This window comes from Corythoichthys intestinalis, chromosome 8 (assembly GCF_030265065.1).
Source record: "Corythoichthys intestinalis isolate RoL2023-P3 chromosome 8, ASM3026506v1, whole genome shotgun sequence".
NCBI lineage: Eukaryota > Metazoa > Chordata > Actinopteri > Syngnathiformes > Syngnathidae > Corythoichthys > Corythoichthys intestinalis.
This window is the reverse complement of record NC_080402.1, coordinates 24,336,056-24,354,413: the sequence shown is the minus strand read 5'-3', so window position 1 is coordinate 24,354,413 and position 18,358 is coordinate 24,336,056. Positions and strand designations below refer to the sequence as shown.

The following is an 18,358-nucleotide window of genomic DNA, read 5'->3' as shown; positions in this document are numbered from 1 at the left end:
ATCTGTTTGGTCTTATTATTGTCCCGTCCCCAGCAAAAGTGTACACTGCTGGCCAAAAGTATTGGCACCCCTGCAATTCTGTCAGATAATGCTCAATTTCTCCTAGAAAATGATAGCAATAAAAAATGCTTTGGGTGAAATAGCTTCATTTATTTTGCTTGCAATGAAAAAACACAAAAGAGAATGGGGAAAAAAATCATTATAGTTCTACACAAACTCCAAAAATGGGCTGGACAAAAGTATTGGCAACCTCAGCCTTATACTTGGTAGCACAACTTTTAGAAAAAATAACTGCGAACAACCCCTTCCGTTATCTATCGATGAATTTCTTACAGTGCTCTGCTGGAATTTTAGACCATTCTTCTTAGGCCAACTACTCCAGATCTCTGAGATGTTGCCTTCACCAAACTGCCATTTTCACATCTCCACAGATACTCTATGGCAGACATGTCCAAAGTCCGGCCCGGGGGCCAAATGCGGCCCATGTACCAATTTCATCCGGCCCCCAGCTTCTGTCATTAAATCAATAATGTCTGGCCCGCACACAGACTTAATAAATTGGTCAGCAGTACTGCTACCAGCATATGAAGTAGCCTACACACTAAATGCTGCTCCTCATTTATCCACTAAAAGGCAGCAGCACTCTAAGCAACATTACCCCTTGTGACCTTAACTTCCAAATTTCTAAAATGGCGACAAAAAAAAAAAAAAAAAAAAAAGTTGACTGCAACGGCCTCAAGGTTAGGTGGAAATTGGACTATTTCTTCACTAAAATACACAACAACCGTGTCTGTCTCATTTGCAAAGAGACAGTCGCTGTTTTTAAAGAGTTCAATGTAAGGCGATATTACCAAAAAAGACACGCTGACATGTACGACAAGATTACAGGGAAGAAACGCAACGAGAAATTGAAGCAACTTGAAGCTAGTTTAATTTCACAGCAGCGATATTTCGCAAGAGCCTGAGAGTCGAATGAGAACACCACAAAGGCTATTTGCGAGATTGTTGAAATTATCAATTGAAAAAAAATAATAAAGCAAATGTGACACACAGAATGGTTTGCTAAAATTTGCTGAAATATATTGTTCTACGTGAAGGACGTCAGCCAAGGTCGGCCCCCCACATTTTTACCACACCAAATCTGGCCCCCTTTGCAAAAAGTTTGGACACCCCTGCTCTATGGGATTCAGGTCTGGACTCATTGCTGGTCACTTTAGAAGTCTCCAGTGCTTTCTCTCAAACCATTTTGTAATGCTTTTTCTAGTGTGTTTTGGGTCATTGTCCTGCTGGAAATCCCATGACCTCTGAGGGAGACCCAGCTTTCTCACACTGGGCCGTACATTATGTTGAAAAATTTGTTGGTAGTCTTCAGATTTCATAATGCCATGCACACGGTCAAGCAGTCCAGTGCCAGAGGAAGCAAAGCAACCCCAAAACATCAGGGAACCTCCGCCATGTTTGACTTTGGGGACTGCTGTGTTCTTTTCATTAAAGACCTTTTTTTCCCCCCCTGTAAACTCTATGTTTATGCCTTTTCCCAAAAAGCTCTACTTTTGTCTCGTCTGACCAGATGACATTCTTCCACAACGTTTTTGGCTTTCTCAGGTAAGTTTCGGCAAACTCCAGCCTGGCTTTTTTATGTCTCTCTCTGTCAGTAGTGGGATTTCCTGGGTATCCTACCATAGAGTCCCTTTTCATTCAGATGGCGACAATAGTACGGGTTGACATTGTTGTACCCTCAGACTGCAGGAGAGCTTGAACTTGTTTGGATGTTAGTCGAGGTTCTTTGTCAATCATCCTCACAATCTTTCGTTGAAATCTCTTGTCAATTTTTCTTTTCCGTCCACATCTAGGGAGATTAGCCACAGTGCCATGGGCTTTACACTTATTGATGACACTGCTCACGGTAGACACAGGAACATTCAGGGCTTTGGAGATGAACTTGTAGCCTTGAGATTGCCCGTGCTTCCTTACAATTTTGCTTCTCAAGTCCTCAGACAGTTCTTTGGTATTCTTTCTTTTCTCCATGCTCAATGCGGTACAAACAAGGACACAGGACAGAGGTTGAGTCAACTTTAATCCATTTTAACTGGCTGCAAGTGTGATTTAGTTATTGCCACCACCAGTTATGTGCCACAGGTAAGTAACAGGAGCTGTTAATTACACAAATTAGAGAAGCATCACATGATTTTTCAAATGATGCCAATACTTTAGTCCGGCCCCTTTTTTGGAGTTTTGTGTAAAATGATTAAATTTTTTCCCATTCTCTTTTGTGTTTTTCATTGCAAGCAAAATAAATGAAGATATTACCACCAAAGCATTTGTAATTGCAATTATTTACTGGGAGAAATTGAGCATTATCTGACAGAATTGCAGGGGTGCCAATACTTTTGGCCAGCAGTGTACATGCAGGTTATGCTATTATTTCGCCCCTACCAATATTGAGACCAAACCTACGCCCTTGTGGCTGGTGAATTATCAGGCGTTCGCTACAGCCATGTAAACTTATGACTTAGTAATATTCAACCACTGCAATATTAAGCTGATCCAACAAGAACTTACAGCTGTGTCATTATTCTACAAATAAATAATTAAAATAAATATTTTCCGAATGTATATATATTACCCAAAGGCTAAACTAAATGTGTTTACATTCTTGTGGGGATTAAACCTTTCTCTTGCTCATATTTTGCATATTTTACTCTTTTCTTGCAATGTTATGTATTTTCTCTCACGGCAAGACATCACAGTTTTACTTTTCTTTTCATTGTGGCTGTAATACGCTACAATAAAATGCAATTGTGGGCAAGCAGTAAAAATAAAAAATGTAGTAAAATATTATATTACAATGGATACCTTTATTTATCAGAATAACACCCCAACTAAACTTTGTTGTCTTTGAAAGGTTGAATTTTTAACACAACTCTTGTATTGGATCTCAGTATTCAAAGAAGTGGTCAGTGTGTGTGTTGCTCACAAGTGTGAAAGTGAAGACAGGTCTTTGAAAGCTCCTTCTGGTATGAGTGAAATATCATTTCCATGGAGAGACCTGAGAAAGAATGCTTAGTGAGAAAAGTCTGGCTGGCTTTTTGTGTTTCAACCCAACTTTGCTGATACTCACAGCAAACGCAGAGACTTGAGTCCATCGAACGCCCTCACTGGTATGCACCGCAGGCGGTTGTAGCTCAGGATTCTTTTGAGACAAATTAAACACGTTGGCATGGAGACATGGACATACAGCAGGCATGGAAGAAGAAACTTATTTTTGCTGTTATTTGCAGTAAGAGTTATTATTCTTTCATGGTCAGAGTCTAAAACCCCTAGCAAAAAGTATGGAATCATCAGTCTCGGACGAGCACTCTCTCAGATATTTTATTATGTAGAACAAACTCAGATAAAAAGCTTGAAAAAATAATGAATTAGTTCAAAAGTGCGACTCCTTGTCATTCAGAAACACTAAAAGAAATGAATAAAAAAACATTGTGGTGGTCAGTGAATGTTACTTTTATAGAGCTAGTGCAGGGAAATAAATATAGAATCACTCCATTCTGAGGAAAAATATATGGAATCATGAGAAACAAACAAAGAAATAACAATCAAAATACATCTCTATTATTTAGTTGCACCACCTCTGGCTTTTATGACAGTTTGCAGTCTCTGAGGCATAGACTTGATGAGTTTTCTTCATCAATTTGGTGCCAACTCTCTTTGATTGCAGTCGCCAGATCTTTTCAGGTTGGAGCCTTGCTGTGGACCATTTTTTTCAAGGTCTTCAATAGGGTTGAGATCTGGGCAATTTGCAGGCCATGACATTAACTGGATGAGTCTTTCTCCAAGGAATGCTTTCACAGTTTTAGCTCTGTGGCATGATGTATTGTCTTCTTGGAAAATGATTTCACTATCCCCAAACATGCTTTCAATTGAAGGGATAAGAAAGCTGTCTAAAATTTCAATATAAAGTTGTGCATTTATTGAAGATTTAACCACAGCCATCTCCACAATGCCTTTGCCTGACATGCAGCCCCATATCATCAAGGACTGAGGGAATTTTTATGTTTTCTTCAGGCAGTCATCTTTGTAAATCTCACTGGAACGGCACCAAACAAAAGTTCCAGCATCATCACCTTGTCCAATGCAGATTCTTGACTCTTCACTGAAAATAACCTTCATCCAGTCATTCACAGTTCATGATTGCCTCTCCTTAGCCCATTGCAGTCTTGTTCTTTTCTGTTTAAGTGTCAATGATGGTTTCCTTTTAGCTTTCCTGTATGTAAATCCCATTTCCTTCAGGCGATTTTGCACAGTTCTGTCACATACCTTGACTCCAGCTTCCTCCCATTTCTTCTTCATTTGTCTTGTTGTGCATCTTCTGTTTTCAAGACATACGGCCTTTAGTTGTTTGTCATGATGTTTGGATGTCTTCCTCGATCTACCAGTACGTTTAACTTTAACAACCTTGCCATGCTTTTTGTACTAGGTCCAGATTTTTGATACAGCTGACTGTGAACACCCCACATCTTTGGCAACCATATGTGTAGCGTTACCTTTTTTTTTTTCTTTTTTTTTTTTAAAGTTTGATAATCCTCTTATTTCTTGTGAATACACTTGGTCCAGCAGCCCTCCAAGGTGTGATAACTGCACTGTTTTTAACTGCTGACTAATGAGCAGATCTAATCTGAGGCAGGGGCACAATTAAGAAAAGGAAATTGACTGGGTGTGTCTCTATTTTCTACTCAAAATGGAGTAATTCCATATTTTTTTCTTCAGAATGGAGTGATTCTATATTTCCCTGCACTTGCTCTATAAAAGTAACATTTACTGACCACCACAATGCTTTTTATTCATTTAAGTGTTTCTGAATGCCAAGGAGTTGCACTTTTGAACTAATTCATTATTTTTTTTCAAGCTTTTTATCTTAGTTTGTTCTACATAATAAAATGTCTGAGTGAGTGCTCGTCCGAGACTGGTGATTCCATACTTTTTGCTAGGGGTTGTATTATTGCCTTTCTAACACACATACACACAGGAACAGTGTGATTCTTCGGTTGACATGGTAAGCATTTTGCAAGATGCTGTTGTTGTTTTTATTTACTTGATTAGCAGAAAAAACTGCACAAATGTAAATTTATCATTCGCATCCGTAATAGACACGCACAAGAGCAGCAAAGGGACTGATTTAGAGCCAAACTCACAAGGTAAGCAGCTCGGACATGTTACTGAGGCTGTGGTTGGACAACGTGCTGATCTGGTTGTTACTCAAATCACTGAAAAAGGAAACAATAACAGGTACATAAACACACAAGATCACACACACCCCAAGGCTGTTCAGTTAAGGCATGCACAATCCTTGCGCGGAACATAATGCAGTTTTCCACTCAAGTGAACAAAATATAGCATAGATCTCTGACAAAATACCATTGGGGTTAGTTTCGGCTGACTGCAAGAACATACGGCTGAGACTGACAATTTCCCTCATGTAAATGTGGAATGTGAGCACTGACACTTACATGAGTGTCAAGTGTTTGTAATCGGAGAGCTCCACAGGAACCTGAGTGAAGTGGTTCCCATCCAAATACCTGACAGGTGGATAGACAGAAAACAGAGTGAAAGAAAGGAAAGGAAGAAAAATGTTATTTAATCATGCAGGAAATTCTTCATCTTCACCAGAGTGTGTAGTCATTTCAGCACGAGCCATAATAAACAATGGAGTTTAATATTCCCACAGGCATCTTATTAGAGTTCAATAAGTGTTTCTCCAGCTTGCTTTCACACACTAATGCATCAAGCTGAAATTCAGGTATGGTAATTATAAGAAATGGCACAATGGAATGCCTCAACTCTGTCTGATATTTATAATAATATTAGATAAAAATTCAACGGACCACCATTATTTGCAGGAGACTGGAACCGGCCTACAATGTGCCATTTTGTGTCTAACGTGTACTGGAGCTACAACATCCAAACAAAATGTTATGAGTACTTGTAATTAGAAACGGGTCAAAATCAGCTATAAACATTTAGTGAAATCGCTCACAGCTCAGTGGTTTCTTTAGGCAGGCCTTTGGGGAGAGTGGTGAGGCCCTTGTTGCTACAGCGCACCACCGTGTCCAGGCATGAACACTCTGCTGGGCATCTCAGCACAGGAGAGCAGCTGTTGTCATCATTACCTGATGGAGATGGATGGAAAAGGAAACAGTCATGAAGACGACAAGAAGGATGAAGACTGTATTGAACATGCCTGTTTTTAGAAAAAAATACGGATGTACTGTCAATAAAATAAAGATGAAAAATGGAAAAATAGCACTGCATTGTATAAAACTAGGGCTGTCAAAATTATCGCGTTAACGGGCGTTAATGAATTTTTTAAATTAATCACGTTAAAATGTTTGACGCAATTAACGCACATGCCCCGCTCAAACAGATGAAAATGACAGCAGTGTAATGTCCGCTTGTTACCTGTTTTTGGTGTTTGGCGCCCTCTGCTGGCGCTTGGGTCCAAATGATTTTATGGGTTTAAGCACAATGAGTGAACATGGTGTAATTATTGACATCAACAATGGCGAGCTACTAGTTTATTTTTGATTGAAAATTTTACAGATTTTAATAAAACGAAAACATTAAGAGGGGTTTTAATATATCTTTAACTTGTACTAACATTTATCTTTTAAGAACTAAAAGTCTTTCTATCCATGGATCGCTTTAAGAGAATGTTAATAATGTTAATGCCATCTTGTTGATTTATTGTTATAATAAACAAATACAGTACTTATGTACCGTATGTTGAATGTATATATCCGTCTTGTGTCTTATCTTTCCATTCCAACAATAATTTACAGAAAAATAAGGCACATTTTATAAATGGTTTGAATTGCGGTTAATTACGATTAATTAATTTTTAAGCTGTAATTAACTCGATTAAAAATTTTAATAGTTTGACAGCCCTATATAAAACATTTGAAATGTAAAGACAAACAAATTTTATAAAGTGCAATCACGTGGCGTGCTGTACTAATATGAGTTGTGGCCTACTGGAGCTTCCTGTGAGTGCTTGCATTTAGTACTTGTATAGGGCGGAAAACACAGACAAGGCTGAAAAAGCAGTTTCTGCTCTTGCACCCCACTTTAAAATAAACTGCTTTATTTTAAGCCAACAGAACTGTTGTGTTTGATAAAAATATATGTCTATATGCTGTAGTGCTGCAACAATTAATCGATTAACTCGAGTATTCGATTGGAAAAAAATATTTGAATAAAATTTTGTTGCCTCGAGTATTCGTTTAATTAAAGTGGCGTTTTAATGTTTTATTTTGAAAGTGTTTACATTTAGTTTATTGATTAGGGTGGATACATTGCCCTCTGGTCTGCCTCATTTCACATGGCTGAATCCAACTGCTCCCTGTTAAGACCAACGTAAGCTAAGTTTTTCTTTGGGCTAATGTTTTTTTTTAATGCATTTGTAATTTAGTTTACAGTATATGTATATTTAGCCGTTTTTTGTGGGAATATGAGTCTGAACCATTTGTTAAGAGCATTGGAGAAAAAACAGTTAGCATTTTATAGCATTAAGCTAGCGGACCTTTGCCATGTAAGTTAGCCAATTGTTCTTTTGTTGTACATAGATCCTCATTTATTTATTTTTAATACCGTTTGAGGCTCAGCTTAGGTATTTTAATTTTTCATGTTCCTTTTCCGATTACTCGATTATTCGAACTAACTAGTTCATCGATTAATCGACTACTAAAATAATCGATAGCTGCAGCCCTAATATGCTGCCATAGCATATTCACAGCACATTAAGCTCCCGAACTATTTTTAATTTGTCCGTTTTACCCTGAAGACCCCCGTTTACAGACGGCGCGCAACCGCTTTTGTTTCAACCCAACCATAAAGAGAGGGTAAGTAATCATATTTATTATTCGAAATATCTGCCATTTTTAGCTTATAATCATTTGATGTCTAATATTTAGTTTGAAAAAAAAAAAAAAAAAAGACTTTAAAAAATTATTCTCTCACATATTTTAAAATATTAAACAAATTACGTCACAATGAAAAATATGGTGTCTGTAAATAAGTCACGGATATGTACCTCATAACTATCGCTTTATTGTATATATATATTTTTTTACTGTCGCATTTCCCCCAATATTTTAGATGATAAATAATCGGTCCCAAAAAAAAAAAAAAAAAAAAAAAAAGTTTGAAAGGGTAAATATATGAAAAAGAAAATCTCGACAACCCCTTGATGTCTGCGATTTCTGCACCCATAAAATTCCCCCAAAATCCGGCTGTGGCCATTTACAGCTGTGACTTGACACTCAGTGATACATGCTACATAGAGTTTTTGGATCGAAAAGAGGTCAGTACACGATAATATCTCGTTAAAATCATGGAATCTTTAATCATGCACTAACTTCTAGTTAGGGTTTTCCTGTTTTTTTTTTAATTTTTTAAATGCCCTCCTGTTAAAAAATGTCTTCCCCCAGAAAATTGAGATTTTAAGCTTTCCAATGATGTATCACACATGCATATAGGACAATTTTGAAATTTGGCCAGATCAGGTGTCTCAGAGCAGAACTTCAAGTCACCGGAGTGTTTTCCGCCATAGACAAGTTTCCGAGGTACTTCCGCTTTACTTCCGGATTTCTGCTCGTGACTTCCATTTTACACGTTCTCTAACCAAAACAGCAATGGAGCTGGAGTGGCATTACTCATCATAATCCCTCAAAAAAGTCAATTTGGAAATGCCACATCCATTTGCCATCATCAGGACATGTGAGGACAACATGAGGAAACGGCTAAGAGTCACCACAACCAAAATACATTTGTATTTTATTGATATAATAGCAGTGGGTGGATACGCAATCAGGAACCTAAAAAACCTCCGAGACATCCAGCACAGCAACAAAGTCGAATGTGTCCTAATGCATGATTACGGGAATTTTGTGTTCGTGAAGGCAAATGTGGAACCAAAACAGTGTCACCACAAAGCAATATCAGGCACAATTATGTTAAATTTGACTACATTTCTGTCTGTTGTGTCACAGCTGTGACATCATTAGCTTTGCTAATTGTAGCTATACAACAATGAAGAAATGGAAAACAAACGGTCGTTTACTACAAGTCATACACAAGCTTTTTACCCTGAATGCATAAATGCAAGTGTTACACGTTTTTTTGTTCGTTTGTTTACAGGTGAAAAACGCGATGAGGCAAGGGAAGACAACTTGATGTGCCTCACAACAACACTTATCTTGTTGGACATATATCGGAAACTACGTGCATTCTCCCTTGATTATGGAAGGCTCGATTTATGCTCCACCTTCCTTCATATTTTTCTAATGATTAAAAAAAAATGATTTATTGACCTGTTTTGCAAATGCACCAAGTGTTTTAAATAAAAATTGAATCATGTTGTCCCACAGTTTTGTGATCAATATCTGCAATAAAAAAGAATGACATACTCTTTGTGTTTATATGTACTGTACATGTGTGATGACCTCATAATACCATAACTATAATCTAACCAGATGAAAAATACCTTGTAGCATTTCCTTGTAACAACAAAATCCATGTCAGCCCTTCTGCATTCGGCAACTGTAATATTATTTGTAATTTCGTCTCATTTTGGTCAGTCAAGTGGCCGGCGTATCAATCTACACCTTATGTTAACACAGGTTGTTAGAATTTTGTTCATGAATGTTCAACGAAGTGATAAGAACAAACATACATCTTTTAGGTTTAAAGCAGAGAGCCACATCCTGTATCTAGTCAAACCACTTCCAACCATATATACCGTATTTTTCGGACTATGAGTCGCAGTTTTTTTCATAGTTTGGCTGGGGGTGCGACTTATACTCAGGAGCGACTTATGTGTGAAATTATTAACACATTAAGATATCATTTCACATGTTATTTTGGTGTTTTGGAGTGACACTGATGGTTTGGTAAACTTGTTAGCATGTTCTTTATGCTATAGTTATCTGAATAACTCTTAATACCTATGGCCACGTTCGTGTTCTGCCTTTGGCAGTGTGTGTTCAATTGTATTATTGACTTTTTTATATTGAAATGCATGCGTTTAGTTTGTGGCGCTTTCATGCCCACGTGGGGGCGCGCTTGCACTTGTTTACGCGAAGAAGAGTGCTAACCCACCTGAAAAAGACGGACAGTCTCTGAGTGAGTGGGCGAGAGAGAGAGAGAGAGAGACACGGTTGCGAACCTACGTTCATTGTTTATGCTTGTAAAATATCTCTGCAGAGGCAACGCCTCTGTGTATCATCTTTTCTGTTGTTGTTGTGTGTTTTCCACCCGCGATCGGACACTTAGAGCCAGTTCTGTGGTTGTTTGAACGATGTGCTAATGCTAGCAAACGCATGCTAACCGTTTGTGTCATTGCTGTACCTAATTATCATTTATTTACGTTGAGGCGAACGGACGTCCAGCATCGTCATTTGGAAGTTTAGCTCGCTGTATAGCCAGGACCGAGCCGTAGCGTCCTGGTGAGGACAGTATATTCACATGTCGTTGTTCATGCACTGTACATTTATTTAGCATGTTGTTTTTTAATGTATTTTTATATTAAATTGCCTTTCAAGATGACATATCTGCTCCATGTGTTGGATTTTATCAAGTAAATTTCCCCCAAAAATGCGACTTATACTCCGATGCGACTTATATATGTTTTTTTTCTCTTCGTCAGGCATTTTATGGCTGGTGCAACTTATACTCAGGTGTGACTTGTAGTCCGAAAAATACGGTACAGGAGCTTCAAGGGGTTCAGACAACAACGCACAGCACAGAAAGTCGCAGAACCTCAGTTACGTCGTGCTGAATCCATTTTGCGGGTTCCAGTGGTTTGATTTTAAAGTTTAACTACACTGTCTGCACACCACTTACACCGCATTTAATGTTGTTCTGTCTAAACCGGATGTCCGTAGCAGAAAATGTCAAAGATGGTGCCGCCCATGTTTCGCTCAAGAAACTTGTCTATAAACATCTATATTGGAAAAAAATGTAAATAGAAGTCAGTATTTCCAGGAATTGGCCGGCCGACATGGAGGCAGACATATCATTTATGCTAGTACTATTTTAGCCAATCAAATGCAAGTATCGCAGATTGCCAGTCCTTTTGTCGTGACGTCATTTGTATTCATTATCTCATACACCTGCACTCGGAACTGTCAGTAAGAATGAGCGTAGTTATGACTGACATCACAAACGGGCTCCGCTTTTATGTGGTGTCATTTTCTCCATTATCAGAGGTCTATGAAATCCAACAAATGCATACGTAAATACTCGGAGCAACCATCTTTCACATGAAGGTCATTTATACTATGTGTTGTCAGTCCCATTAAGTCAGGTTGTCAACATAATAGAAAACAGAAGAAAAAAAAAACGAATATAAAAGAAGATCTGTGTAAGATGCAGATCTATAATGGATCCATCCTACCCTCTTCACAAGCAAAGTCCTGGACTGCCACATCCTGGATGGGAATCTCTTTCAGGAAGTAAGGACTCTGGCACCGAGGGTTGCCCGTTACGATTCGCTTCCTTCTCAGCCAATCACCGAGCCAGGCCAAGTGACAGTTACAGTTGAATGGATTGGCCAGAAGATTGCTGGAGACGACATATCCAAAAGTGGCCAGTCAGTTATTTGTCTAGTTGAATGGTTTCATGTCATTCAGGGGTGAAAGTGGTTTCAATTTCTTGCCAGAACTCCCTGACATAAAGGTTGCCAAGTAGCCAGAATTTTGTGATTTTATTTTTATTCTTATTTTCCCTCATTGCCTCACATATAAATGCAAAATCTCAATTTTAACTACTTAAGAACATAAGAACATAGAACACATTGAAACTGAAGATAATGTAAACATTGACTCTTTTTTTTTTTTTTAAACCATAAAGATACAAGTAACATACATTAACAAAAACTACAAATTACTCTTACATTATGCAGATTAAAATGGAATACCAGTATGTTTTAATGCAAACATTGACTTTTTAAAAATTATTAGGAAATAAATAAGTAACCTAACATAAATGAACAAAAACACGTCCAAATGCACATATTAACATGGAAGATGTTCTGAACCTCCCCATCAGAGCAAATGAAATAAAATAAAATAAAATAAAATAAAATAAAATGAAATACTGTAATTTCCCGAATATAACGCACACTTTTTTCCCCCCAAAATCAACTTGTAAAATCATGGTGCGCTTTATAAACAGGTACATGGATGGAGACAGAAATATATGTATATTACATACATATATAAACAGATTTTTTAAAATTGACACGGCCATGTTGTGTTGAAGAAACGTATGCGGTGACCCGTTGCCGACCATTACGGTACGTGACGTCACCATTTTGTTTCGGTAATACTTCACTCTCATCGGCCGAATGATTTCATTTGTGTTAAATTCTGCTTTTTTCACTCTTCATAAAGCACATAATTTAGTTTCTTGAACTCATTTGAGTCAACGTTTATTGCAGCTCCGCAACTCGGACCATATCAAACGTAACAACACACTTCCTGTGTTTGTCCGTCATCTATATATGTCCGTCGGGAAACCCAAATAACAATAGTTCCTATTGTTACTGTCGTGTTGACAGCGATGAGCGCTCAAGGATTTCTGACTTAAACGTTCTTACTTTCATTTTACCGTATCAATCCATGGAAGAAACATTTATTCATCATGATGAAACGAGCAAGTTATACAGCAGCCTTTAAAAGAAAACTCACATCTGTTTTGTTTTCTCCTAGATTCTGCTAAGTTGGAGAAATTGTCAAATCATATTATTCCGTAAATATTCTCAGTTTATGGTAATGTTTTGAACTACCAATGTGCTATGCTTGTGCTGTGTTTCACCAGTCAGTGAAATGACATTTCTGTATCTGTACACGAGCTCTGTTTTCTTGTATTCTTCTATTTATTGGTGCTAAAATTAGGGTGCTTGTTATAAACGGGTACAATAATTTTCCCTAGATTTAACAAGTAAATTTGGGGTGCGCATTATACACGGGTGCGCCTTATATTCGGGAAATTACGGTAAAATAAAATAAAACAAAATTAGCCTCGCCACCTTTCTCCTGTCTCTTAAAGATATAATAAATATTTCATTCCATTATCTTTTTTATCACATTCATTCAACAATTTGTGTGGTACCTGTCACAACAACCTCTTCAGTTTGTCGTTTTTTGACATTTGCCGTCATATTTTTGGAATCTAAGCACCGTTACCCCTGTTCCGGCTCCGATTATTTTACCGGAACGGGGTACCTGACCGTTCTGGCCCACTTTCACCCCTTGTGTTGTTGTTTGTACTCACAGAGTGGAAAGAGAGTGCAATGTGTCAAAGGCGCCAGGGTTCATGGAAGTGATCTGATTGTCGTAGAGTGACAGCAGTCGCACTGAGCTCAATCCAACGAAGCTACTGTTGCTCACACAGCTGATGCGATTACTCCGTAGCATGCTAATCAATGCACACACAAACACACACAAACTTGGTTAAAATGCCTTACTAGACATTACGAAAGGGGAATATTTTAACTGGATTAAGTACATGAAATTGACAAATGTCGTGGGATTCCAAGATATAATAATTCGGAGAAGTGATAACGGAAGACTTTCTATGACATCTTCAAGTGTGTCCATTCATCCAGAAGAATCAATAACTATCAATAATTAATAACCTGTTCTTAAGCTTAGTATTGTTTTTTTTTAACCAACTAACACCTCTAAAAATACTTTGATATCCTAAGTAATACCATATTGACTGACTTCTAACATTGTAGGCAGTGGTCATCAAATTTATCTGATATTCTTAAAAGCCACAGTAAAATTCTGGAATAAAGTTTACAAATGACAGATGTAGATCATACCAAACGTAGACAAAATATTATTCAGTTTTAGAGTGAAAATCCAGGTTGAACCTAAGATACACTTTTAAGCACATTTAAGCAATCCAATTCAACCTTGAGACTTTTGAATGTACGTATTCATCAAACTATTCAGCATTTCAGCACTTTTTGCTCAATTTGGTGTTCTCTAACAAGGAGTGGAATGGCAAAAGTCTCAACAGGTGCTGAGAAGGTCAAAATAAAGTTCACTTGTAAAGGTTATTGTGCATTTCAAATTCATTCACAAGGAAGCCAACTATACATTTTATAAATGATATATATGATGAAACTGTGGTCAAGGCTCTTAAGATCTTCCACGCCAAACCATACTTTATTGGCCTGTTTGGATTTGCTTTGCCTGCTGGGTACCAAAATGGCTCTTTTCTGAAGCTGTTCCCAAAAAATTGGAACGGTAGAATTGTTCAAACATGACTATCATGAAGGTAAGGGGGGATGAAGAATTAAAGGGCAGGTGAAGACTTCAATTCATGAGCGTTTTACTAGGTTAAATTGTATTGACTGCATCATTCACTACCAAAAACATTTTTGAATTGACCGCATAGTTTTTGAGTTACTGCCATAGCAAAACCTTAGCCGCTACCTGATGACGTCAATTCCCGAAGACCTCGCCAGAACTCCAATACGGAAGTGCAGCACCACACTATCCTCTCCATATATTGCATCAACATTTTCTGTGTTTTACTCGCGAGATTCATCATGCCTCTCGATGTGTAGCGATGAATTGCTCACACAAAGGCTAGAGACTCTATGAGTGGCCCATAAAAACCTTCTTCTGCAAGGATTTGTGACAGTCAAGCGGAAGAACTTCTCCCCGGCTCCTCAATCGTGTCTTTGTTTTCAACATTTCAGCAACGACAGCTTTGAAAGCCCAGGAGGATACAACCTTGGTTTTTCAAAGACTTAAGTACGTAGGCGGATCTACTATTCAGGCAAAGTAGGCGATCGCCTTAGGCCCCCAACCAGTAGGGGGCCCCAAACCAGCTGCCCTTGCCCCAACGAGCAAGAGCTTGGGCCACCGGAGCCAGCAGCACCCCCAACTATTCGTCATGTATAATTATATCAGCATACCAAACAAACAAATAACAAAACAAAAAAGCCATTTGAATGCTGCATTTATATTATCTCTCCCCCACACACACGCACGACAATGGACTGTTCCACCATGACGGACTGAGTATCAGCCGCTTAGCTTCATTTAGCACCGTTTAACTTTGCTTAGCTCCGTTTAGCATTGCTTAGCTTCGTTTAGCCGTTCGTTAGCTTCACTTAGCTCCCCCGCGTTTTTCACGCCACTAAGCTCGCTATTTTTACAGCTCACTTGCTAATTTGCACGTCGGCTATCGTTTCTTTCGAACACATGAGCGAACGTGCTCTCCATGAGAGCCAAAGTGCAGTTGAGGGAGGGAGAAGTTGAGAACAGTTGAGAGGGAGAAGTTGAGAACAGGCCGCTAATGCCTCTTTTAACTTTCTTCTTCTTCTTCACACCGAACATAAAATACACGACAGCACACCCTGTGGTGAAACAATGCAGTACAGTTCCAATCAGTCATACAATAACACTCAACAGCTGGTTAACAGCATTTGCTAATGAAAAAAAATTAAATCTACTTGTGACACCACAAGCAATAACGAAGAATGTTTTTATGTTTTGTAAAGCTTTCGGTTAGCGGTTTAGCGTACGTACCTCCGGTGAACATTTCAAAATAAAAGCACGTCATGTTCGTCATATACGATAAATAACGATTTCTGGAGTTAATCCCACATACTTCAGAGTTAATATTCTAATATGTTGAGTAAATTAGTACAGAATACAGATTCTACACTAAGAATAGCTTTCAAATGACACTCTTTATGACAAATATGATTGGCAATGAATTATAATTAGGGCCCGAGCACTAAGCGTGCGAAGGCCCTATTGTTTTGCAAAGGATTATTTTTTTTTTTTTTTTTTTTTTTTTTTTTCAGGGCAAATGAAAACGGCCAATTTGGAGGCCTGAACATGCACGAAAAGTCACCAAAATTTGCACATACGTCCGGAAAATTGTAAATTTCGATAATTTTGCAACGTTGCAAAAAAATATAACAAAATGGCTCAGTGGCGCCCCCTTGAAATTTTAAAATTGGCCTATAACATTAGGGTCTGTCAGCGTAGAGCAATGAAATTTGGGGGACTATACCTTGTCCAAAACCGCTCCAAAAAAGCATTGACACGCATATTCCAAACCCAACAGGAAATCGGTTATTTTGGATCAAATATTAAATTTTTATCGATTTACAGGGTGCACATTTGAGACCTTTTCGCTGAGGGAGTTAGTTGGATCATCTTCAAAATTGGTGAGACTGTTCAGGAGACATATGAGATCTTAAGTTTCTAAAATGGTGTGTTTTCATTCACGGGTCTGACCTGGGCGTGGTGCCAAAGTCGGCCATTTTTTCGGCAAAACACCGAATTCAGTAAATGGCTAATAATTCCTTGACACAACTTTCAATCTTTTTCATATCTGCCATGTATATGCGGTATCCCACCCTTAACACGAGTGCATTGAAATATTACCCATTAGGTCTAGCGCCCCCTAGTGAGAACAGGAAATGCCTTTTTTTACGAGACAGGTTCCTCCTCCAAGGGAAAAAAATCTGTTGACCTCAAACCTGCATCAGGGGAGCCTTAAGACCTGTGTTCAGATGCCTGATGAAAAATATTGAGGTTTCGTTGAGGCGGAGGGGTCCAAACAGGAAAGTGAAAATGAACGTCAACAATTTGTCACGCAAAAAACTTTGAACAGTCATAACTCGGCAGATATACAACATATCTGCGCCAAACTTCCCGTGTTTGTTGAGAGTCATACCCTGAAGGTTCTTGTAGGGGTCATTTGCATCAACTCTACAGTGCCAACTAGTGGCGACAGAAAGAAGTTTTAAAAAAGGCCTTTCCTATTGGGTTTTTTCAACATAGAGCAAGGAAATTTGGGGAGTAGATACCTTATGCAAAACTGCTCCAAAAAGTCTCTTGCACCCATATTCCAAATCCAACAGGAAATCGGGTATTTTGGATCGAATGTGAAATTTTCATGGGTTCACAGTAGGAGTTTACATTTGGAGGCTTGAATATGCACAAAAACTCTTAAAAATTTGCACATACATGCGGCTTTAGATAACGTTCAATAATCTTGCAATGTTACGAAAAAATGTAGCAAAATGCCTCAGTGGCGCCCCCTTGAATTTTTCAAAAAGGCGTTTCCTATTAGGTTTTTTTAACAGAGAGTGATGAAATTTGGGGAGTCGATACCTTGTGCAAAACTGCTCCAAAAAGTCTCTTGCACCCGTATTCCAAATCCAACAGGAAATCGGGTATTTTTGATCGAATGTGAAATTTTTATCGGTTCACAGTAGGAGTTTACATTTGGAGGCTTGAACATGCATAAAAACTCACCAAAATTTGCACATACATGCAACTTGGCGTAAATTTTGATAATCTACAAAAAATTTTAACAAAATCGCTCAGTGGCGCCCCCTTGAAATTTTCAAAAAGGCCTCTCCTATTAGGTTTTTTCAACGTAGAACAATGAAATTTGGCGAGTCGATACATTGTGCAAAACTGCTCCAAAAAGTCTCTTGCACCCATATTCCAAACCAAACAGGAAGCCGGAAATTTTGGATCAAATGTGAAATTTTATCGATTTACATTTGAGACCTTGTCGCTGAAGAAAATAGTTGGATCATCTTCAAAATTGGTCAGACTATTCAGGAGACATATGAGATCTTAAGTTTTCAAAATGGTGAGTTTTCACTCAAGGGTCTGACCTGGGCGTGGTTCCAAAGTCGGCCATTTTTGGGCAAAACACCAAATTCAGAAAATGATTAAAAACTCCGTGATACAACGTTCAATCTTTTTCATTTCTAGCATGTATATGAGATATCCTAGCCTGAACACGACTGCATTGAAATATTACCCATTAGGCCTGGCGCCCCCTAGTGGGAACAGGAAATGGACTTCTTTACGAGACAGGCTCCTCCTCCAAGGGAAAAAAATCTGTTGACCTCAAACCTGTTTCAGGGGAGCCTCAAGACATGTGTTCAGGTGCCTGATGAAAAATATTGAGGTTTCGTTGAAGCGGAGAGGTCCAAACTGGAAGTGAAAATGACCGTCAACAATTTGTCTCGCCAAAAACTTTGAACAGTCATAACTCGGCAGATATGCAACATATCTGCGCCAAACTTTCCGTGTTTGTTGAGAGTCATACTCTGAAGGTTCTTGTAGGGGTCATTTGCATCAACTCTACAGTGCCAACTAGTGGCGACAGAAAGAAGTTTTAAAAAAGGCCTTTCCTATTGGGTTTTTTCAACATAGAGCAAGGAAATTTGGGGAGTAGATACCTTATGCAAAACTGCTCCAAAAAGTCTCTTGCACCCATATTCCAAATCCAACAGGAAATCGGG

General features: G+C 38.4%; 1 protein-coding gene across 8 annotated transcripts in view; it reads right to left on the bottom strand.

Moving 5' to 3' along the window:
• The window catches only part of slit2 (slit homolog 2 (Drosophila)), a 225,464-nt gene that overhangs the window by 30,266 nt on the left and 176,840 nt on the right, over nt 1–18,358 (bottom strand). For all 8 annotated transcript variants that reach the window (XM_057842562.1, XM_057842564.1, XM_057842565.1 and 5 more), the window contains 7 exons: nt 13,330–13,473; nt 11,450–11,616; nt 6,035–6,167; nt 5,508–5,576; nt 5,193–5,264; nt 3,122–3,193; nt 2,978–3,049 (listed from right to left, as the gene is read on the bottom strand). In XM_057842562.1, coding sequence (XP_057698545.1) covers nt 2,978–3,049; nt 3,122–3,193; nt 5,193–5,264; nt 5,508–5,576; nt 6,035–6,167; nt 11,450–11,616; nt 13,330–13,473 — 729 coding nt within the window. The remainder of the gene's footprint in view (nt 1–2,977; nt 3,050–3,121; nt 3,194–5,192; nt 5,265–5,507; nt 5,577–6,034; nt 6,168–11,449; nt 11,617–13,329; nt 13,474–18,358) is intronic.